The sequence below is a fragment of the Heterocephalus glaber genome, unplaced genomic scaffold (genome assembly GCF_053883595.1).
Source record: "Heterocephalus glaber isolate CG9 unplaced genomic scaffold, H.glaber_assembly_v1.0 deba00001673, whole genome shotgun sequence".
Lineage (NCBI taxonomy): Eukaryota > Metazoa > Chordata > Mammalia > Rodentia > Bathyergidae > Heterocephalus > Heterocephalus glaber.
This window is the reverse complement of record NW_028258410.1, coordinates 25,881,430-25,906,426: the sequence shown is the minus strand read 5'-3', so window position 1 is coordinate 25,906,426 and position 24,997 is coordinate 25,881,430. Positions and strand designations below refer to the sequence as shown.

The following is a 24,997-nucleotide window of genomic DNA, read 5'->3' as shown; positions in this document are numbered from 1 at the left end:
CACATATTAAGCCATTCAGAAGAGAGCACTATTGTCACATGGAGAATGAAAAACAAAAGCAACAGGGACCAACTAGAGATGAAGATATGAGCCAATGCTGCCAGTGTCACTTCCTGTTGTTAAGAGTACCAAGTATACTGGATGTGTTCGCTTGAAAGAAATGAGGCCAATTACCTGCTTCTCTTTCTTCTGTATTTTCATTTTCATCTACTGAAGGAAGGTATTTATTTCTGTAAAACACAAAAAAGGAAAAGATCATGGTAAAACCTGAAATAATACATTTTATATTAACCCCAGATTAACCATGATACACACAAAAAACACAAAATAGAGGATTACTTCCACAGGACATTTATGTCCAACAACCTCCAGTGCAGGCATAATCCTACCCAACCAGACAATAACATAACATTACAACACAACACAACACAACACAACACAACACAACATGGTTGGGGATACAGCTCAGTGGTAGAGTTCTTGACTAACATGTAAGAGCCCCTGGGTTCAATCCCCAGCACTGCCAAAATAAAAAATAAAAAAAGAATAAAAAATAAATGAATTTAATGAGAGAAATAGGGAAAGAGGGTGACAATAAAGTAAGCCCTTATCCCCTTTGTTTTTTGGTACCAGGGATCGAACTCAGGACCTTGTGCTTGTGAGGCAGGTGGCGAAACCACTGAGCTAAATCACCAGCCCCTTCCCCTTTGGAAGAAAAACGATAAATAATGTTTACAATGGACAAATCATTGCAATAAAATAGAAATACATAAATACAGACAATAAGAGACCTAAAAGGGGTTCAAAGTAATTTTCTCAACCAGAAGCTGGTGCTAAGGTGGGGAAGGTCACTTTTACATTTCATTATAAGCTTTCTTATATTATTTGATGTTTTAAACTGTGTGCATATATTACATAATGAAATAAATCCATTAAAATATTTTATTTTTTATATGACAGAATTTATTCTCAAGACTTAAATCCCCATTACTATAAACAGCTAAGTTAGGTAGAAATATTTTAGGCAGCCAGACAGGGCTAGGCCCTCAAGGGAGTCAGTGCAGAAGACGAGAGTATATTATAACTGTGGCTGGAGGCACATCTGTCGAAGGCCAGGCCTCAAGATAAAGATGGAATGAGCAGGCCTACATGCCTCCCCGAGGGATAAGCAGTAAACTAAAGATTATACTCATCTGGTCCAACAGATAGACATCAGTCTCCCAGGTAGGTAACCAGGACCTTCTGATCCATCCCTAAAAAAAGGTCTTTGTTCTTTCCATGTACCCTTGCTACATGACCTGCTTCCCTATTGGATCAGTATTAGCTAAGCAGCCATACTTGTAATCCTTTAGGTTGATTATAGTTTGATCCACGTTCTACCCACATTGTGACTTGGCTGTATAAATTACCCCTGACAATGGATCTCGGTGGCAACTCACTTTCAGGTCCCCTCCTGTCTCTCAGGAGCTCTCTCTCTCAATAAATTTTTCCTGTTCTTAACCCCTGTTGCTCCTTATAACTCATTCTTCGATTTTGGGGAAAATGAACTCAGTATATCTGAAGGTTGGGAACTACATTTTTTCTCCCTATTATCACCATCTCCACACTCCAACCATAATATCTTTCAAGACACTGAACTTGTAACAAATAAATGGCTTATGAAGACCGTAAGAATCCAGCAACTGGCTTTAATATGCAGTAGAGCATTCTAGAGAAAAGAAACCTAGAATTTGGGACTGCCTAGATCACTAACTATAAGTAAGTGCCTTAGGTATGACTCTCATACAAACATGTGAGGGATCAAAGAACGTTGGCTTCTGATTCCAGGCTAGATACAGACGGTGCCTCATACTTATAGTTTACTTTAATTTCCTGGACATCCTACACAGACCTAGAACACTAACCACCAAGGAAGTTATCCCAGAGGCACACAATTATCTTTCAGTTTCATAATTATTGCTTATATCCAAATAAATGTGATGTGTAGGCATTAAGTAGAGCTTTACGAATAAAGTGATATGTTAATTAGCTTGATTTAAATATTCCATTTTATATTCATAAATCCTAACATCATCTTGTATCCCACAAATATAAACAAGCATCATTTGTCAATTTACAGCAAAAGTTTATTTTCATTTTTATTAGTGCATTTGCAGTACATGATTACATTCATTATAGGGAGCTGGTACATGTATATAACACATCTTAATTCTTCACTTTTTTAACTTAAAAATAATTAAAAGTGAGATAGTCCTAGTTGGAAGTGGCATGTTTGACATAAACAGAAAAGTGAAAGATTTGTGATTCTAATCATCCTTGGTACCACGGGATGAATAAATGAATTACAGTTCATCATTTTAATGTCCATCAATTTTGGGGGGTTTTTTCCTCCAAGATTTTGAGGTGTTTTCTATAAAAAGGGCCAGGGATTTAGCTCAGTGGCACAGTGCCTGCCTGGCAAGCGCGAGGTCCTGAGTTTGATCCCCAGTACCAAAAGGTGTGGGGGGAGCACACGCTATAAAATGTCGTAGATTCTCCCTAAAGACTATCTACAAGGCTACTGCAGTTTGCAAAGTGCACAGTGGCCAAGGAGATTCAAAGCTGGAAAGTGAACAAGGTGCAGGAGGGAAGAGAAGTGGTTAAATCAGGAAAGGGAAAGTACTGCTAGTAAATTATGCTTCTAAGAATCACTGCAAGAGTTAGTTTTAGATGAAACAACTATTTACCAGCAATTATTTACCCAGAAAGCTATCAGTTCCCAGGAAATTGTAACTGCTCTGAATTATAGCAGGTAGACTTAAAATAATATTCTCTCCTAAGTTTACAGTGGAGTCAATTCTAAGTAAGTCATGTTAGTACAAGTTTATCTCTTTTATCTCACAACTTAAATTCTCAGTCCTAGAAAACTGACATTTTCTTTGCTTTCTTGGGGAGGGAGTATGGGTAATTGACCTTAGGACCTTGCACTTGCCAGGCAGGCACAGCATCCCTAAGCTAAATCCTGAGCCCCAAAACTGACATTTTCAACCATCACAAACTAAAAAAATGTAGAAAGAAGTTTGGGGAAAAAATTCCAGCTAATAATAGAGTATTATTAATAAGAAATATGTGCTCAAATAAAATTCTCCCCAACAAAATGAAATCACTTAAAAATACAGAAAATTCCACCAATGCCAAGAAAAATTACTTTTCAATATATAAAGACCTGATACCAGCACAAAGCAGTAGAAACATCAAAAAACACAATTTCTCATTCAGCATCACAAACTAGCACATAAGGAAGGATTCTAACACTGTCAAGAATGTGGGAAAACAGGTCCTACTTATCACTTCTAATGGCACTTTTAATTGTTCCAAGTTTTCTGAAAATCATTCAGGCAATGTGCCACTAGATCTATAAATAGTTCCAATATTCTTATATGCTAGTTCCATGGAATATACCCCCAGGCAACAAGCCAGGAGGAAATATCCCTGAGACTTAGAGAAAGCTCAGGGATGAGGTGGGTGGAATATGAAAACACCTATCACAGCAGAGCTTGCTTGGGCCCTGGACAGGGACCACTACTCCTCAACTCTGTGTCATAATAGTCTGGAGAAGGTTACAAAAGGCAGATGAGCTCAGGCTAGAAAGACTGGAAAGAAGGTAGGACTGAAGCAAGTACAGCCTGATGGAAAGGAGGTGGTGAAGGATTCTAAACTAAGTCTTTCCCCCTCACTTCACTGTACCCTAAAAGAGGAAGCATATATGAAACCTGAGTTAGTGATGTTACTCCAAGAATTACTGCTCCAGTTAACTGAAAGGAATCCTTTACAACCTCAACTTATTGCTGTAAAATCCTTTCTAGAACCCCTATGGGTAACCACACACCAATATGCTGCCACCCCACAATTACCAGATGTCATGAGTATCAATAGTGTTCAATAAGCATTCACTGACTGTTACTTCTCTGAAGAGCACTCCACAATTTATAAACATTCTCTTAAATTACCTCTACTTTGTAAGGCTTTTTATAGCATTGTTTATAAAAATGAAACTAATCTTTTTGTAAAGCTAAATTTTAGTACCAAGAATAGATGAATAGATACACCTTAAAGCTTGTACCTCTGTACAACACTGGAAAAGGTTTTATGTTTCTTGTTGTGTTGTCATCACTGAGAAGTTGTGATTAGATCCTTTTGACTCAATAAGGAACAAATCCAGCAATTTCAGTCCCCCAACACTTAATTAGAAACATAAGCAATTCTAAAACCACCAACTGTGTGAGTAAGCCAGAAAATTTGTTGACAGGGAAAAAAATTGTGTGTGTAACTTCTAAATCACTTGAAAACTGGTAGGACTCTGGTTCTCCTCACTGCCTTTCAATACTTGTGCATGAATGCAGTATTTAATTACCTTATTGAGAAGATATGCTATTGATAATATAAAAAGCAAACAATATAAGAGTTCTCATTCCTTCCTACACTCACCTACCCAACAATGCTTCTATTTTTTTTTTTTTTTTTAAAGGGAGAGAGGTTCCAATGAGAACATTTTGAAAAAAAATTTTTCTTTTTACTGTCGCCCTCTAGTTCAAAAATTCTGCCCAAGTGCCATTTCCAAGTTCCTCAGTGCTGTTATAAACACTAAAAAATAACAAAACAGGGCCGGGGATTTAGCTCAGTGGTGCCGCACCTGTCGCACAAGCGCAAGGTCCCGAGTTCAAGCCCTGGTACCAAAAAACTCCAAAAAAACCCACATAAGGTTCACAGTATTCAACCACCATTCATCCTCAGAAATCAATTAAATTCACTATATCTTGAGAGCTTACATCTTAACAATCCCTGCTCAGCACAAAGGTCTATTTCAGTATGGGAGTGTGTTTTGGCAAACAAAGCCAAGTGCATGCACAGCAGACTCCTCTCAGTCCTTTACATTCACAAAACACAACAGTAGATGTAGCTGACAACAGTAAGGATGGAGACCTTTGCTATTGATAGGCCTCCAGACTAGTTCTTAAGCACCACTGTAACAACAGCAGGAATAAGTAAGCAAACCCACATTGTCATAGGGTAAAAATGGTAGAAGGGAGCAGAAATAGGACATAAGAAGCAATTCACCTGGAAAAAGTTAAAGAAGAATGTAGAGCTGTCTTGGGGAATGCCACCTTCCTGAAACCCCTGTCCAAGCTCTCAGCAAGTTTCTTGACCACAAAGAGGGTCTAGGGTGAGAAAGTACTCAGTTCCTACTTCCTTATCCTAATAACCGCTATGACTCAAAATGGACAAATTTATCTTTGTCTTTTGCTAGGCTTGAAAGAGTCCATAGGAGGTATTTTAATAGCAGGGAGTTGCAGAATCAAAAAGCTGAGTCTGATTCCAGGCTCCAACAATGATTAGATATGCAGAACTTCTTCCAGATGTTACTTCCTCAATAGTCAAATGGGGACAACATCTGCCTCACAGGGTCTTAGGAGAATTAAAAAGGATGCCAATTATGTCTGCTGCCCAGTGAACTATATGAACTATGTGCTGGTCATTTGTGCTGCTGGTCCTTTAAGTCTTCTCTCCCTCATCAGGACAGGGTATCCTTGCTCCTGAAGACAAGCAACCCTTCATTCCACCAGGACTTTGGATCCACTCTCTTCCATTTCTCCTCAGTTCCTCAATTAGTCTTTCCTTCTTTCACTTAGGACTCTCTTGGAATGTTACCTCATCAGTGATGTCTTCTGTAGCCACCCTATAGAAAACAGCACTTGCATCTCCCTCCCTCATCATTTTGCCCTAATTTAATTTTATTTCTGACATGTGATACTCCCTGGCATTTTGTTTATTAGTATGGGTTTATTAGCTGTATCCATCACATACACATACACTGGAATGTTAGCTGTTTTGCTCATGCTACACTCCCAGAGCCTGGAATAACATGAGCCTATAGCAGATGCTCAGTGAACAACATTTGCTGGGTGGAAGGATCATTTCCCCTCCTATAATATCACTAAACTTCTCCCTTTCCACAGTTCTCCATGCAACAAAGCAACAGGTTTAACTCAAAATAGTAACAACACTAACAAATCCTCCACATACCTGAAATTTCACTTCCTCCCATATACTTCCTTCAAGCTGTTTTTAGCAATGACTCCCTAGTTATTCTGACTTCCTTGCAGCATTTTAAAGTATGGCCCACTTACTGTTAAAATTCTCATCTCACTGGTTTCTCAAAGGTCAGTCTCTCCTAATTTCCAAACAATTGCAGGCTCCCAGGCTCTGCCTCCTCCTATTGTGTTTAATTCTTTTTTTTTTTTTTCCAGTACCAGGGATCAAACTTGGGTCCTTGTGCATGCGCAGCAGGCGGCGAAACCACTGAGCTAAATCCGCGGCGTGTTTAATTCTTAAATGTCACTGTGCCCAGGATTCAATGTGCCCAATACTATGAAAGTTCCCTGAGTTTTCCATTCAACTCCGAATCTTCATCTCTCTACACAGCACATCTCCAAATCCAAGCCTATCTCCTGATCTCTAAGTGGACATATCCAACCAAATCCTGGCCCACTTCTAATGAGGAAACCCACACGTACCACCAAGAAACCCCACAATTCTTCAAAATCAACCTTAAAATACCACCCTTTATTTATACATAAATAAAGACAAACACAGACACACACATACTTGCTCCTGTGGTCCTCACAAGAGTCCCTAGCCCAGAACTGAGAATCATTCTTGATTCTTTCCCTTAACCCCTTTATAATGCCTAAATTCAGTCACATTGTTTTATTCGCACATTTATTTATCTATTTATTTATTTATGGCATCATTTTTGCCTAAAATAACCTCCTAAGTGCCTCTCCACTCTCTATGTTGGCTGTACCCTCATCTTACTACTCACACTGCTACCAAGAGTATGTTTTCCTAAAATGCAAACAACACTAAATCATACCTCCTCAGTAGGTACTGTGTCTTCAAAAACATACAAACAAACAACAACAAGCACAACAACAGCTCCTCATAGTGCAGAGCTCTACCTAAGCAATCTGGCCTGTAAGTCCTTGTTAATTGCTCTGACATCATTTTCCACCTTAACTCTCACCATACTAAACACCTGTGCCAAGTCCTGACACCTACCCTGACGACTCGCGCATTCAAGCTGTGTCTGCCTAGAAAAATTCTTCCATCACTCTGCTTGGCTTCTCACCCTTCAAAATTTGGCTGTTTTCCAACTTCCCTAAACCCCAAAAGTATCTTGTGATAAACACTTATCTGTAGTAGCAACACGTTATCGTTATCATCTTTAACTGCATGTGTGTGCCATTACCTATTGAGTGTCTAGGGGCCTTCCAGGAAGAAACCCTGTTCTGCAGAATGAGCTCGGCATGTAACATGTGGGCACTACATGATTTTCTATGGAATGAGCATGTGAATAAATGGGAGTGCTGTGTTTACAGAGAAAGTCTTTGAGCTCCCACTTTCTTCATTTTTTTGTCTTTCCTATATATTTTGTCCTAATCTAATCAAATTTCTCAGCATTTGCATATTCATTCACACATTTTCAAAGTACAGTAGGTGCTTGGCTTAAGAATAATATAAAGCTTAAAAGAAAACAAAAAAATTGCCCTCTAACCCTACTCTTCCCCCTCTTCTGATTCACTTTTCCCAGAAACAATAATTTTAACTTTAACTGTTCCTTTTGCTCCTTTCCATCCAGTTAAATCACTTATAAATGTCATTAGTTTTTTTTTTCTTTTAGACATTCTATTGGTTTCTCCTATAGAACAGGAGTCATCAAATTTTTTTTTTTTGGTAAAAGGCCAAATGACAAATATCTTAGGCTTTTGCGGGCCGTATCATATAGTCTCAGTTTCAACTTCAGTCATCTACAACTTACTCAAAAACACTACATTCTGAGACTCTCAGTGGGTGCTTCAAAGTACAGATAGTATTGAACCCCACACATATTATATTTTTTCTATATGTACCTATCTATAATGTTTAATTTATAAATTAGACACAGTAAGAAATTAACAATAAAAATTAGAACAATATACTGTAATAAAAGTTATGTGAATGTGGTTGCTCCCTCTCATAATTTATTATACTTTTACTTTTTCACTTAAAGGAAGCACTTATGGCTTTTCTTCATATTTGAATTGTTAATACCACTACTCTTGTGCATTGGAACCACTGTTAAATAAAGTAAGAGTTACTTGAATACAATTCTATGATACCTGGAGAGCAATCTGATAAGCAAGGTAGCTGTTAAGTGACTGATCAGTGAGTAGTATATATAGCAAGGACATGCTAGGAAAAGGGATCATTCACGTCCTGCAGCTGGATGGGGCAGGATGGCACAAGCTTTCCTTAAGCTACTCAGAATGGCACACAATTGAGAATTTGTGAATCATTTATTCCTGGAATTTTCCACTGAATATTTTTGGGCTACAGCTGACTGTGAATAACTTAAACCATGGAGAGTAAAATGTTGATGGGGGGGACTACTGTTCTCAATTCTGCTGCAGTGCAAAAGAAGCCACAGAGAGTATGTAAATAAATGGACATGACTAGGTTTCAAAGTAATTATAAAAACAGGAAGTCTCCTTTTGATGGAAGAAATGTTATTTTTCCAATAATCATCACTACTATTTATTAAATCAATATCAATTTAAACAATTATTTAACAATAAATATTTAACAATATTTAATAGTTATAAACTATACTATGCTAAAAACTTTTCTTGTGTAACTTTCCCTAATGATAATTACTTCATTTTAAAATGTGTTTTGTTTTCTATGAATCACTATTTTATACCAAAATACTCTATCCAAACCTTAAAACTCCTCTCAATTTCAGTTCAAATCTTTCCTGTGGCTCATTATATCTGGAGTCCTCCACTGGACCACTCCATCATTTTCTCCAACAGGCTTCATAAATACCTTTCTAGGTTCTTCGTCACCATCTTCCAGGGGACTCACTCCCTTTGTCTCTCTCAAGGGTAGACTCCCAGGTTTCTGCTCTCTGGTTTTATACTCTCACTTTGGTGAAGACATCTCTAGGATATATCTGAATGATGGGTAGGTTACTGAGACCCTCATATGGGAAAATGTTTCTATTCTACTGTGACAATTTATTGACTAGAGCAGTGGTGGCAAACTTACGGCATGTGTACCACAGCAAGCTGTTTGTATCATTGAAAGCTCTAAAAGGTTCGGCATCACTGGACTAGAAAATCACAGGTTGGAGACTGCTTTCTCTTTGGAATTTTGAGAGCATTGCCCAATTGTCCTTGAATCTGAACCATTTTGATTTCTTCTTGCTTATATGTGATATCTCTTCCCTCTCAAAAGCCTTTTAGGGTCATCTTTTCACAATGATGTGCCTCAGGGTTAATTTTATAGATGGCGTTGGGTACCTGGTAGACTCTCTTAGAAACTGGAAATTCTTTCAGATCTTTTGGATATGAGAGATCCTCTTGTATTATGTCTTTTAATTCCCTTCCTATTTTTTTTAAATGGAACTCCTGTTGCTATTATTGGCATGACCAACCTTCCAGACTGCACCCCTGATTTTTCTCTCTTTTGCATATGTTCTACTTTACAGGAGGTGCCCTCAACTTAATCTTTCAACACCACTTTTCTTATTTGATGGCTAAAATATTTAACATTCAATAACTGTTCTTTGTGCTCTGATGTTTTATTTTTATAGCCTGTTAAAGCCTTGCCAACTAACCAACAATGGAAGGGAATTCAAATGACAAACGACCTCTCCTTCCTTTCAAAGACAACCTTATGATCTAGTGAAAACATTTCCACACAACTAGAATGTTCAAACTGGTAAGAGGAAAGGCTTCTCTGTTTTGAAGGTTTCCTATACATACCCAGTGAGTTCTGGGTGAGAAGTAACTTTCCGGATTGCATATAGCACCGAAATACACTGAATTTTTAAAAACATCTATGAATTCTTTAAATCTATGAATGCATGACAATTTATAAATAAGATCTTCTGGGGCTGGGGATTTAGCTCAGTGTTCTGGCACCTGCCTTGCAAGCGTAAGGTCCCGAGTTCAATCCCTGGTACCAAAAAAAAAGTGAAAAAAAAATCTATATCTATGTATAAATAAGATCTTCTTTGACAAGTTACCCTTGTGTATAACTCAGGGTAGACAAAGTCTATATGGCGAAGCTTTGATGCTCTTCACTACAGGTTAGCGATAACATACTGTTAGGGTTTGGACATGAAATGTCCCCCAAAGGCTCAGGTTGGAAAGCTTGGACTCCAATGCAGCAGTGTTCAAAAGCAGGGCCTTGGGAAATTGACTGACTCTGGAAATTAAAGACTCTAATCTCACCAACAAGGCTAATATATTTGATGAATTCATTAATGGGCTACTGGGAACTGATAGAAACTTGGGAGGTGGGGCTTAGTTGGAGGAGGTGGGGAGGTAGAAAGAACACCCTTGAAGAACATATTTGTCTCAGGGGCCCTTCTTCTCTGGCTCTCTCATCCTTTTTGCCTCCCAACTATCACACAAGTAGAATCTCCCTCCATGATGTTCTTCTGCCTCACAACAGGCCCAGAAATAATGAAGCCAAGGGACTATGGACTGAAACTTTTCAAACTGTGAGCCTAAATGAATCTTTCATCCCTTATGTTGATTTTTTTTTTTTTTTAACATGTATTCTCCTCTTCCATTGTGTTTTTTGGGATAGGGTCTTGCTCTGTTTTTCAACATGGCTTTTAACTCACTATGTAGCCAAGGCTGGCCTTGAACCCCTGATCATCCTCTTGCCTCAGCCTCTTGAGTGCTGGGAGTACAAGCCACCATGGCTGGCTTTTCACACATTCTGCTCACAGCAATGGAAAGCTGACTAACACATACACTTTAAATTCATGATTACATGTCAAAAAGTATTCTCATATGTAAGACTAAGAGGGCCATGAGGGCCTGGCCCACATCTATTCTGAATGCTGTGTATCTAGTACAATGCTAGCCTGATATTTTAAGAATGAATAAGTATATTCACATAATATATCCATTTATCACAAGTAGATCAAAAGAAAAGGACCATTTACAAGTGCAAAGGAAATGTGAGGTTTAAACTAAAAATCCAAATCCCCCAAAAGGTAGGTCCCTAACTTGAAATATCAGCTATTTAAATATTACTAAGGACAAGGCACTAGTGCTGCCACCACTTTCAAACTGAGGAAGCCTTTGCTTTGCTGGCTGCGAAGCATATATTGACACCACTAACATTAACTTAAGACTCTCCTCTTCAAAAAACAAGTGTTCTAAACACTCAATTTACTGTATAAGAGTAAAAGCTTTTTTACCCTGCAGCATGCTGGTAAGCCAATAGGCAAATCAAGAGTAGCGATTTTAATCCTTGTCTGTGAGAAGACGTATCTAGCAGTAAGAGTAACAGTAACCTCCTAGTAAGGCTATTTAAAAACTCGTTATGGAGCCAGGTGTAGTGGCGCACTCTTGTAATCCCAGCATTCTGGAGGCTGAGGCATGATCTCCATGAGTTTAAGACCGTCCTGGGCTACACAGTGAGTTCAAGGCCAGCCTGAAGTACATAGTGAGACCCTGTCTCAAAAACAAATAAAAACTTCTTGTTATGGACTAAGCCTGTTAGAAAAGTCCACTTTGGGAAGTTCTTCATAGGCCAACTACTGAACCACAAAGCTTTTACTAACTGGAAGACTATCCCCTGGCTATTTAATTACTATTGACACATTCCATCATCTTGTGTTGCTATAATTCTTCACTATCATCTGTTGTACCTGAGATGATATAAAGGTATAAACTAAGGAAGCTCTCTATAGTCTAGAAACATTTCAACAATGTTGTATTCACAGAATCAAAACTGAATGGGATCTTCAGTCATGCTGCCAAATGTTTTACTAGCTTCAATTAAAATGAGACATGTTTTCATAAAACAGAAAGATAAATATCAATTCCAAATCCCAGTTCATCTCTTCAGCCAGAGAAAATAATTTCTTATGCCTAATCTGGTGATAAAAATCAACTTGCTTGGTAAGAATCACCTAAAGGTAGGAGCAGAAACAAGCAGCCAGGCACTTCAGAGCTACTATTAAAGATTACATTGTAAGGTAAAATATGACTGGGCTTTTTTGTTGTTCTTAGACTCCGTCCATAATAACTGATGAAAATCAGTGATCTTTGATTGCAGGACTGAAAATAACCCATCTCCTGACAGCCAAGCCCACTCAAGGCTCAGAGTCCTGAAAATTCAAGTGATAATGTCATGTGGGAAGCTAAATATCTTTGAAATGATATTCTTTCTATATTCAGTCTCAGGAGGCCTAAGCAGGAGTGTAAGACCTCCTGACTCATTATAGTTTAATTCCTTTAATGGTAGAACAGTAATACTTGCAGCCTGGGAACGAAGATTTCTAGCTTCTGAACACAAGGGTGGTGTGATTTGGACAATTTACTGTATCTCCCCGAGTCTCAGTTTCTTCAACTGTAGAATGGGTTAAAAAAAACACAATTGTATCAGGCTGCTACGTGGTTGTTTTGTTGCTGTTGTCGTTTTGTTTTTGGTACTGGGGATCGAACTCAGGACCTTGAGCTTTCAAGGCAAGTGGGGGAACAACTGAGCTAAATCCCTGGGCCTTGCTATACAGGTTTTTTAAAGTTATTCTATTAACATCAAACTTAGAAGCCACCTATACTAAATAGTTAAAATATGTTGAGGCACCAAAATGATTTTATAGATAGTTTTTCTTCATGTTTGCTAAGAAAGCATATAAAGATGCACAATTTGTCTTAGTTGCTTTTCTCATTGCTGAGATCAAATATCCAACACCCACAAGTTAAGGGAGAAAAGGTTCATTTAGTTCACACTTTGTAGAGGTTTCAGTTCATAATCGGCTGGCTCCAAGGCAGGGTGACATGGTAGAGGGGCATCGCAGAGGAGAAACAGTTCCTGGCAGGCAGAAGACAGCAAAAGCAAGCAAGGGAGCTTAGCAGCTTTTTTCTGCCCCTTTTATACTCTATCTAGGTTACTGGGAATTAGGGCAGTGCCAAACCAATCAGTGGACTGATTTAGTTATCACACACCCTTAATCCCAGCATTGCCCCATGAATGAAGCACACACTCTAGATCCAGCCACCTCTGAAAAAGCCCCACCTATGATCACATGAGGCTTTGGGGGGACGTATAAACACAAGCCATAACACAACTCAAAATGGAAAGTCTAAAAAACGATAGGAGGTATTTTTTAAAAACTCATACATAGTTATAAAAAGGAACAAACTATTGATATACACAACATGGATGAATCTCAAATACATTATGTTGAGAGAAGCCAAACTGAAAGGACTGTATACTGAATGATTTCATTTATCTGACATTCTAGAGACAAAAACTGAAAGCCATGACTAAGGACAACAGGGTGAGAGACACTCCCAATGAAGCCATCATCACTGTACACAGAACCGAAAAGAAACTTGTTATTTTTAATCCTTCATCTGAATCTGGTGCTGTTCACATGACCAATCAGAAAATGCTTTTTAATCCTTCATTTGCATGTGTGCATAACCAATGAAAAAATACTATTCCCGATCCTTCATTTACATGTAATAGAAGCCAAAAGAGTGTCTGGATAGGACAGTTTATACATGGTATGATGCTGAGTGAGTGACAGAGCAACTTTCTCAATGCCTTATTTATATGAGAGATAACCTGGGAATTTTGGATACAACAAAACTCCTTTTCTTTATTTTCATGGGCCACTGTGAGCCTTTTCACCAGCTCACTCTCATTCTGAAGAGTGTACTTCTGTCTGCCTTCAATAAATGTACACTTTCACTGCCTTTTCTGTGTGTTTTGTCCAATTCTTTGTTTGGGACACCAGAAACCCACAAAGAAGTCCCCATAGGACTCTCCATCCAATAACACAACTAGATGGTTAGAAATCCAAAATATTCTGAGGATACTAATACAGAGAAAAAAGGAAAAGTAAAGGCAACATGGCAAAAAAGACAAGACTGTGGGAGGGATTGTTTCAATCCATGGACAGAATGCATAGGAAGTAATTAAAACATTTGATAAAATTATCATTCAAGAGAACCTTAGAAGTACATTTTAAATGAAATGGATTGTCCTTTTAGGTAATATTACATATAGGAAACAAAAGTGTTTTATACAAATAATTCATATAATAAGTACAGTTAATGTCCTGAGGGACATAACTGTAAGTAATTCTGTTAATCTGCATTTAAGTTCCAAATTGTTAAAATTGTTCTAAAGCAATTTATGGTAAGGAATAAAATCACCTGACAGCTATCCAAGAAAGTGGGGAAACACAGTCTACATGTTAACAGAATCCTAACTCATGCAGTCATAGAGGGTGCTTTTCAGAGGAGGCTGGATCTAGAGTGTGTGGTGCTGGGATCAAGGGTGTATGATTATTCAATCAGTCCACTGATTGGTTTGGTATAGTTCTGGCTAGGATTAAGGGTGTTGAGTGCTACACTTGCCCTAGGGGAGGTATCCTGCATAAAATATAAGCAAAAGAAAAAGGGCTAGTGTGCTCTTGCTTGCCTGCTTGCCATGGACTATTACTTCTTTGCGATGCCCCTCTGCCATGCCACTCTGCCTTGGAGCCAACCGGTTATGGGCTGAAACCTCTACAAACTGTGAGCCAAATAAACCTTTTCTCCTTTAACTTGTACGTGTTGGGTATTTTGTCTCAGCAATGAGAAAAGTAACTAAGATACTAACACAGATGTTACTCAGGGAGATGAGTTACTTGAAATGATAATAAAAGAAAAAGCACACATATGTGGTCAGGCTTAGTATTACTCATTCTTCAGGAACAGAAGAGCCAGCCTAAGTGGCAATCCAAAAACCTCTTCTCAACTAAATCTATGGAATTCCTAGCACTAAAATGATACTCCTCACATACTATTTCTACAACTCTGCTGCATTAAAGTTAAATTGTAAAACACTCGAGATCTTCCCCAAACCTTTTTCCTTAAAAAAAAAAAAAAAGATAAATGGCTACTGTGTTCTCTCCCTGTAGTCCACTCTCTTCCTGTAGAATGAACTTATTTTCTTACTTTTACTTGGCCCAAACACACTCGGCAGAGACTGTTTCTTTTCCTACTTTTAATAAATGGGAAATTTTGCTACTGTTTGCACTTGTCTTGATCAATTCTTTCTTCAGGACAGAAGGAACCTGGAAACCACCTCTAGAAGGAGACTTTAGCACCCTAAAACCTAGTATTATATTTGGCAAAAAAGTAGAAATTCAGATAATTTAGAATATACATCTAAGGGTCTGAGCAGAGACCCAGTAAAGGTCACTCAAGCAGCTGTGAGAATGCAAAAGAAGAGCCATCTTTGTACTATCCAGGTAAATGCAAGGGATATTGTTTCTCAAGTGGCTAAGGGAGTCCCAGGCAGGGGGCTCCATTCTAATCTTACGGGAGTTTCTGAGCAGGAGTTCCTTAAGCAGGCTCCACACTTCTCTCTAAGGAGTCAGTAGGCCAATGCACCATGGGGGACACCCTGCAGATCCCAGCTGCCTTACCATTAGGCTGTGTCCTTAAAACTTGGTAACAATTTGACCCTGAAAGAGTCATAGTGGCCCATAAGGTATGAAGAGTCCTAAGAAAATAAATAAATAGGCACCATTGTCACTTGAGGGAACACCAGCTGACTAGCTAAACTCAAAATGGAAAGGCCTCTTTTCAGTGATCCTTGCAACACTCACTGAAATAAAAGTGGCAGAGACAGATAACTGGATTCATTTTTTTTAGATTAAACCTAGTCCTATTTGAACTGTCTAAAGAACAAAATCACCCAAAAGAAAAAAGCTACTCCCGTGAAACTTGGGAAGACTTGAAATTTCTCTTCAAAAACCAAAGCTCCAGTACTGCTACAAATGAGTACACAAGACCTTGATAAGACCATGGCTCTTAGATTCTTGATAATTTACCTGACATACCTCTCTAACATACATTCTTTTCTATAGGAAGTGTAGAAGTTGGACCTGCTCCTCAGATCTGAACTAATAGTGAAGCTTCTTTCTTCCGTCAAATAGGCAGTTCTAAGGTTATTAACTCTTCTCCTTATATTCTGACATTTTTCTTCCCTCAATCCAGCCAACAAGCCATAATACCCCAAGGTAGTTACAGAGTACATAATCCCTAATAGGGAGGGTCTACTGTCCCTTCCAGCTTGAAGAAGGTATAGAAGACAGAGACCTCCACTCCTTCAGCCCTCCATAAAAATTTATGGGATTTATGTTTCTTGGGGGAAATGACATAGTAGACGGGCATGGCAAAGCTGGAGGGGAAATGAGCAGGACCTGTCAATCACAAGACCCAAGGGCAACCTAAGGACCCTGTATTTAGGACTTCTTGGGAACTCCCATGAGATGTGGATGGCATAAAAAAAAGGGCAGCCATCACAGAGGGCTACTATCGTGTGTAACGTTGCATGACAGCCCACAATGAAGTGTTTCTCAGACGTAGTGTGCAGTTTTATTTTTGTTTCACCCCCTTTTTTCTCTTTGGCCCAAGTTTGATCTGCAGAGCTGGTTTCTCCCATACTCGTTTACCCTGCACTTTTCAAATAAAATTCTTTGGCACTTATTGGCTTGTAACATTCAACTCTTTGAGGTAAGAAGAACCTGGAATACTTTTGATCAGCGAATCATTTCTAAATAAACCACCTTATTACAGTACAGAGGTCAATGCAAAACTAGCCTATGGGGGAATATATAACTCAAGATGCTGCATGACATGATGACTGTAAGTAAAGAGTTCTCATAATTGGTTTTGGTTATCATGTTTGCCTCATGTGCAGAAGGCACAAACAAGTCTTTCCAAAAAGTGATAGAAATTTTCTTTAAAAAAAAAAAAACTTTTTGCTGATGGTGCATGACTGTAATGCCAGCACTCAGGAGACTGAGGTTGGGGGATCACTAAGAGTTTAGGCGGAAGCAGCCCGCTGCAGACAGGCAGGTCTGTGCATGCCCTACCGAGGTCCTGAGTCGCACAGAACACGGCGAATCAGCCCGCTGCACACAGGAAGGTCTGTGCATGCCCTACCAAGGTCCTGAGTCGCGCGGAATACACCAAATCACCCCGCTGCAGACAGGCAGCCACCTGGTTCCACACTACAAAGACATAGAGGACACCAGACCACCAGACCAAGGTACTGAGTCCCGCTGCTCCTAGCCCAGAGGGAGGGGCTTCTGAGCCATCGTACCACTGCTCCTGGTCCAGAGGAAGGGGCTTCCAGGTCACCATCCCTGCCGCTGCTCCTGCCCCAGAGGAAGGGGCTTCCAGGCCACCATCCCTCCCACCGCTCCTGGCCCAGAGGGAGGGGCTTCTGAGCCACCATCCCATTGCTCCTGATCCAAAGGAAGGAGCTTCCCGGCCACCATCCCTCCCACTGCTCCCAGGCCACAGGAAAGGGCTTTTGGGTCACCATCCCTACTGCTGCTCACAGTCCCTGGCCCACCTCGCCCAGCTCAGAGGAGGTAATCCGTGCAGACGCTAACAGCCCCCTGCCGCAGTCGAAATCAGAAAAGACATAAATAAGTCTCAAAACCAGACTTCCCCATCACCTACAGCAACCCCAAAGGGAAATGAGATGGAACACTCTGAGACTCAACCACATGGACCCACTGAACTGGCAACAACAGGGGATCTGGAAAAAATGAAATCAGAAATAATTTCTCAGATAACAGGAGAAATTGTGCCCCTAGTGCAAGACATGATTAATAAATCTAGAGAGAAGCTCAGGAACATGATGGAATCCCAACATAACAAACAAATGGAATCCATAAAACAGATGCAAATAGATTTCCAGGACATGAAAAACTCCATTGAAAGTCTACACAGCAGAATGAGCCAATGTGAGGACAGAATTTCAGATATAGAAGATAAGTTTGCAATTAGTGACCAGGAAAAGAAAAATTGCTTCAAAATTATAAGGGAACATGAGAAATTGATCCAGCAGCTGCTAGATGATGCAAAGAAGAATAACATAAGACTGATTGGAGTCAATGAAGAAACAGGAGAGAGTGGAGATGACATAAAAAATCTCTTCACAGAAATAATGGCAGAACACTTCCCAAGCAGGGGAAAAGAGCTTGACATACAGATAAGTGAGGCATATAGGACTCCAAATAGCCTTGATCAAAAAAAATCTACACATAGGCATAGAATTGTTAAGATTCCAGAAACAAAACAGAAGAACAAAGTTCTCCAAGCAGTCAGAGAAAAGAAACAAATCACATACAAAGGAAAGCCCATCAGAATCACAGCCGACTTCTCAACACAAACCATCAAGGCAAGAAGAGCTTGGAGTGACATATTCCAAGCCCTAAAAGAAAACAGCTTCCAACCCAGACTGATGTACCCTACAAAACTATCTTTCAAAATGGATGGAGAAATAAGATACTTTCATGACAAAGAGCACCTTAGGAACTTTGTGATTACCAAACCAGCACTCCAAAGAATTTTACACAATACCCTAGGAACAGACATGAGGATCACAACCCCAGGAAGCAAAGCAGAATGAACCCATCTGGCATGATAAGAAATTAAATGTAAAGGGGGAGAACGCAACAAAAAGAAAAAGTCATGGCAATGACAAGTTAATATGTTTCAGTTATAACCATCAATGTTAATGGTCTCAATTCACCATTCAAAAGAAATAGACTGGCAGAAGGGGTCAAGAAGCAAAATCCAACAATATGCTGCATACAAGAAACACACTTAATTCAAAAGGAAACTCATAGACTGAAAGTTAAAGGGTAGAAAACAATACTCCATGCGACAGGAACCCATAAAAAAGCATGAGTAGCTATCCTCTTGGCAGATCAAGTAGATTTCAAACCAACACTGATTAAGAGAGATGAAGAAGGACACTACATCCTGGTAAAGGGAAGAATCCAAGAGGAAGAGATGACAATCATAAATATCTATGCACCAAACACAAATGCACCCAACTATATAAAACAAATACTAACGGACATGAAAAGTCATATATGCACTAATACAATTGTAGTGGGGGATCTCAACACCCCACTGTCACAAATAGATAGATCAAATAGACAAAAAAATAAGTAATGAAATACTAGAACTCTATCGAACTCTTGAACAAATGAACTTAACAGACGTTTACAGAGTCTTCCAACCCACAAATTCAGAATACACATTCTTTTCTGCTGCACATGGGTCATTCTCCAAAATAGACCACATACGCACACATAGAACATGGTTAAGTAAGTGCAAAGGAATTGAAGTTATCCCTTGTATATTATCAGACCATAGTACGATGAAATTGGAGATCCATAGCAAAAGAAACTCAAAAAATTTGACAAACACGTAGAAACTGAACAACACACTTCTGAATAAACAATGGGTCACAGAGGAAATTAAAGAAGAAATCAGACAGTTCCTTCAATTAAATGACAATGACAATACAACATATCAGAATCTATGGTACACAATGAAAGCTGTCTTACGAGGGAAATTCAGAGCAGTGAATATTCATATTAGGAAAACAGAACGAGCCCAATTAAACAACCTGATGCTGAACCTCAAGCTTCTAGAAAAAGAAGAGCAGGACAACCCCAAAGCTCATACAAGGGAGGAAATTATAAAGATCAGAGGAGAAATCAATGCAATCAAGACTAAGAGAATGATACAAAAAAATCAATGAAGTCAAGAGTTGGTTCTTTGAAAGAATCAACAAAATTGACAAACCCTTAGCCAACCTTGTCAGAAAAAGGAAAGAAAAGGCCCAAATCCATGCCATTAGGAATGAAAAGGGTGAAATGACAACAGACCCAGCAGAAATCCAGAGGATCATCAATACCTACTTCCAGAACCTATACACCAATAAAATGGACAACACAGAAGAAATGGACAGATTCCTAGATACATATGAATTACAAAAGTTGAATGAAGAAGACCTAAAAATTCTGAACAACCCAATATCAACCAATGAAATGGAAAATGTAATTAAAAACTTATCAACTAAGAAAAGCCCAGGCCACGATGGCTTCACTGCTGAATTCTACAAGACATTTAGAGAGGAACTGCTGCCACTACTGTTTAAACTCTTCAATGAAACTGAAAGGCAAGCAATACTCCCAAATTCATTCCTGGAAGCAAGCATCACCTTGATCCCCAAAGCAGAGAAAGACCAAACTGAAAAAGAGAACTATGGGCCAATCTCACTCATGAACATAGATGTAAAAATCCTTAATAAGATAATGGCAAACCGAATGCAGAAGATCATCAAGAAGATCATACACCCTGATCAAGTGGGATTCATCCCAGGGATGCAGGGATGGTTCAATATACAAAAATCAATCAATGTAATACACTATATCAATAGAGCCAAGGACAAAAACCATATGATTATCTCCATAGATGCAGAAAAAGCATTTGACAAAATCCAACATGCATTTATGATAAAAACCCTACAAAAAATTGGAATACATGGTCTCTACCTCAAACTGATAGAAGCCATCTATGAAAATCCAACAGCCAATATCATACTAAATGGTCAAAAACTGAAATCCTTCACACTCAAATCAGGAACAAGACAAGGATGTCCACTATCACCACTCTTGTTCAATATAGTTCTGGAAACATTAGCCACGGCAATTAGACAAGAGAAAGAAATAAAAGGAATAAAGACAGGAAATGAAGAAGTCAAATTGTCATTATTTGCAGATGACATGATACTGTATATAGAAGACCCCAAGAACACCACCAAATGTCTTCTAGACTTAATAACCAAATTCAGTCAAGTAGCTGGTTACAAGGTCAATACACAAAAATCAATAGCTTTCCTCTACACCAATGACAGACTCACTGAGAGAGAAATAGGGCAAACAATTCCTTTCACAATAGCATCCAAAAAACTGAAATACCTAGGAATCATCCTAACGAAAGAAATCAAAGACCTCTTCTCTGAAAACTATGGCACTCTGAAAAGAGAGATTGAAGATGATATCAGAAAATGGACAGACATCCCCTGTTCCTGGGTAGGAAGGATTAATATAGTGAAAATGGCCATACTTCCAAAACTGCTCTATAGATTTAATGCAATTCCAATTGAGATCCCAGCAGCATACTTCATGGACCTCGAGAAAACAATCCAAAAATTCATTTGGAACAAGAAGAGACCCAGAATAGCAAAAGCAATTCTAGGTAACAGAGACATGGCAGGGAGTATCACAATCCCCAACCTGCAACTCTACTACAAAGCTACTGTGATAAAAACAGCATGGTACTGGCAAAGAAACAGACTTGAGGACCAGTGGAACAGATTACAAGATGCAGAAACAATGCCAGACACACTCAGCCATCTCATCTTTGACAAAGGAGCCAAACACCCTCATTGGAGGAAAGATAGCCTCTTTAATAAATGGTGCTGGAAAAATTGGGCTTCAACTTGCCGAAGATTCAAACTAGACCTATATCTCTCACCATGCACTAAACTAAAATCAAAATGGATTAAAGATCTAAATATTAAAATAGAAACTCTGAACCAGTTGGAACAGAGGTTAGGTAGAACCTTTGAAGACATCGGTGCAGGAAAAGATTTTATGAACAAAACCTCAGTTGCCTGTGAACTAGCACAAACAATCAACAAATGGGATCTCTTCTTATTAAAAGGCTTCTGCACAGCCAGAGAAACCACCAGCAGTGTAAAGAGACAACCCACAATGTGGGAAAAAATCTTCACTTGCTCCTCCTCAGACAAAGGTCTACTATCTCGAATCTATAAAGAACTTAAAAAGATCGAACCTCCCAAATTTAAAGACCCAATCCAAAAATGGGCAGCTGAAATGAACAGACATTTCTCAGACAAAGAAGTAGAAATAGCAAATAAATACATGAAAAAAAGTTCAACATCACTGATCATTCGAGAGATGCAAATGAAAACAACACTGAGATTCCACTTCACTCCAGAAAGAATGGCTGCTATCAAGGAATCAACCAATAACAAATGCTGGCGAGGCTGTGGGGAAAGAGGAACCCTGCTCCACTGCTGGTGGGAGTGTAGACTGGTGCAACCACTGTGGAAATCAGTATGGAGATACCTCAAAGAACTAGGACTGGAAGTCCCGTTTGACTCTGCTATTCCACTGCTGGGGATCTTCCCCACAGAATTAAAAGAATCATACCACAGTGATATACGTGCGCCCATGTTCATAGCAGCGCAGTTTGTAATAGCTAAAACTTGGAAACAGCCCAAATGCCCATCAACTGGAGACTGGATCAAGAAAATGTGGTTTTTTAATAAAATGGAGTACTACTCAGCCATAAAAAATGAGAAATTAGAGACATTTATAGCTAAGTGGATGCACATTGAGGCAATACTCTTAAGTGAAATAAATAGGACACACATGTATAAATACCGAATAGTTTCTCTGGTGTGAGAAACTGGAAGTGTAAATAAGGACTAAATGTGTAATAGGTAATGTGAAATAGGAAGAAAAGGGGCAAAGGGGAAGGAAGTGGGAGGGCTAGGGGAAAGGATAGAAGGGAATGGGATTCATACGAGAAAATGGAAAAATAGGAACAAAATCTTTGTAAATAGGGAGGACTGGAGGGGTTGAAGGGAGGGCTTGGCAAGGGTGAAAAATAAGAACCAAGAGAGACTATGTAAAGGTGCAAATTTCCAATGATGAATGTCCTTATATTGTATACCTAAAGTGTACCAATTATTAGAATGAATAATCGATAATGTAAAATAGGAAGAAAAGGTCCAAAGGGGTAGGGGTAGTGGGAGGGGCATGGGAAAGGAACGAAGGGAAGGGAAAAATGATGAGAAATGGAAAAAATGGAAATAAAGTCTTTGTAAATAGGGAAGGGTGGAGGGCGTGATGGGAGGGCTAGGAATGGGGAAAAAATGAGAACCAAAAAGCATTATGCAAAGGTACAATTCCCAATGAGAAATGTAATTGTGTTTTATACCTACAATGTACCAATAAAAGAATTTAATACAAAAAAAAATCATGGAAATAGTAAATATTTCAAGATAGCCTTAAAATAATTGTCATAGGGACAGGATGTAGCTCAGAAAAAAAAAAAAAAAAAAAGTGTTTGCGGCCAGGCTGGGCCACATAAAGAGTTCAAGGCCAACCAGATTTCAAGAGCCTGTCTCAAAAAAAAAAAAAAATTCTTATAAAAGTAAACAAAGACCACTTTTGAAAAAATGGTGGGGTACATGGCTGGCAACAGAAATTTCCTGCCAAACAAATGATATTATATAATGTCCTGCTTCTCTAAATCTGGTTGCTTCACACTAAAGACAATATGTAGAATACTTAAGAGAGCCATTGTTCTTTGGAAATCAAACCCAGGGTCCTCATGCATGGGAAGGAAGCACTGTACTATCGAGCCACACCCCAAGCCTTGTGTAAATTTAAACCAATCCACTAAAATTTGTTAACACTACCCTACACTGTAATTTTTAAAATTTGCTTACAAATTGGTATAGACTGGTCACTTACGTTAAATTCATATTGTATTAGCAAACAACATATTGTTAAAAGTACTGACTTCTAACACCTAATTCCTTGCTTAGAAGTAACAGATGGCAAGTTTTCAGGCTGACAAAGGACACAATTTTAAAGGGGTAGGTCTAAGAAATGACAAAATTCATGCCCAGAATGAATAAGAGAACCAGAGAGGAACCTGTTAAGTTCCTCATAAAGTTATCAACTCCCAGATTAAAAGACAACCATTTGCAAATATAAAATTAACTTCTTAATATACATCACCTCCAGCTTACATATTTTTTTTCTGCTTACATATTTTTATATTACCTATTCCAATGCTTCCTTTAACATCAAACTAAGCACTGGGAACTAGTGGAAGAGACATAATTTAAGGTGTTTCTAAACACAGATGTCCAGTTTGGAGGGCAGCATATTTCCAAAAGGCCACATTGGAATATACATGCAGAATAAGCCTCAAATCTTCAATCACTGGCACCCTTTCCTCAAGATGCTAAATTTGGAAATGAAAGTCTTCATTGGTGGCAGTATATCTCAGGCTAGTAATAAAATGAAGTAAATAAAGTCAGGAAACTCATTAAGTTGGAGTTGCTGAAAAAGCTGGGTGTAACAGACAAATGATAAAAGCAACCTTTAAGGAGAGGAACTTGAAATAATAATAATACTCCAGAGGTTGAAAGGACTCCATCAGATTCACCTGTGTCCCCAAAACCTAGAATGGGCTAATTATATAAGAAGTACACATTTACTAGTTGGGGTGTATGTGCATTGAATTTAAAATAAAAGACCCACAGGCTAGTTTCACCTTTTACATTATTTTCTTCCTTCAATCCATAAATAAGGGTAAAAAAATCTACAGAAACAATTTTTGCAGAGAAACCATTCCAGATTCTCTGTTTAAGTTAATCCTTGCCCAGCCAAATCACCATCAGACACTCCAAGCACAGAAACAATCTCATACCCCATATATTAAGAAATATCAACCTTTGTACAGAAAAGTAGGTAACTCCAAGTCTACTACTGTTATTTCACTTTAACAACAAACAACTGAGATATTAAACAGCCAGTTCCACTTTAAAATTTACTCTGAAGCCCAGCACTCTTAAACTGAGAAGGCTGAAGCAGGATGGATAGCTTAAGGCAAAGGAGGTCAAGGTCAGCCTGGGCAATATGTTGAAACTTTGTCTCAAAAATAAGTAATGAATAAAATTCACCTTGAATTCTACCCATAGTTTAAAGTCATAGTTTATTGGCCACCTTTGCTCTCTATACATGTGACTTTTTTCTAGATTCTATATCTAGTCCCCAAATCCACATTCAACCCCCAACTTTGTAGACTCCCTAAGATTCCACTCCCAGAGTTACCTACTCTTGAACAAGCCACAGTACTGAGCCACTTCTGTAACCAGCACTGCAAAATGGAACTTTCAAAGTTAGATTTTTTTCAAGCAATTTCTCCAAACTTTCTCCTGCTGAACATACAACCAACATCCT

General features: G+C 38.8%; 1 protein-coding gene across 4 annotated transcripts in view; it reads right to left on the bottom strand.

Moving 5' to 3' along the window:
• Chd6 (chromodomain helicase DNA binding protein 6) overlaps positions 1–24,997 on the bottom strand; it is a 235,537-nt gene that overhangs the window by 166,934 nt on the left and 43,606 nt on the right. For all 4 annotated transcript variants that reach the window (XM_004858220.3, XM_087197902.1, XM_021239068.2 and 1 more), the window contains one exon: positions 175–230. In XM_004858220.3, coding sequence (XP_004858277.1) covers positions 175–207 — 33 coding nt within the window. In that variant the 5' untranslated portion in view covers positions 208–230. The remainder of the gene's footprint in view (positions 1–174; positions 231–24,997) is intronic.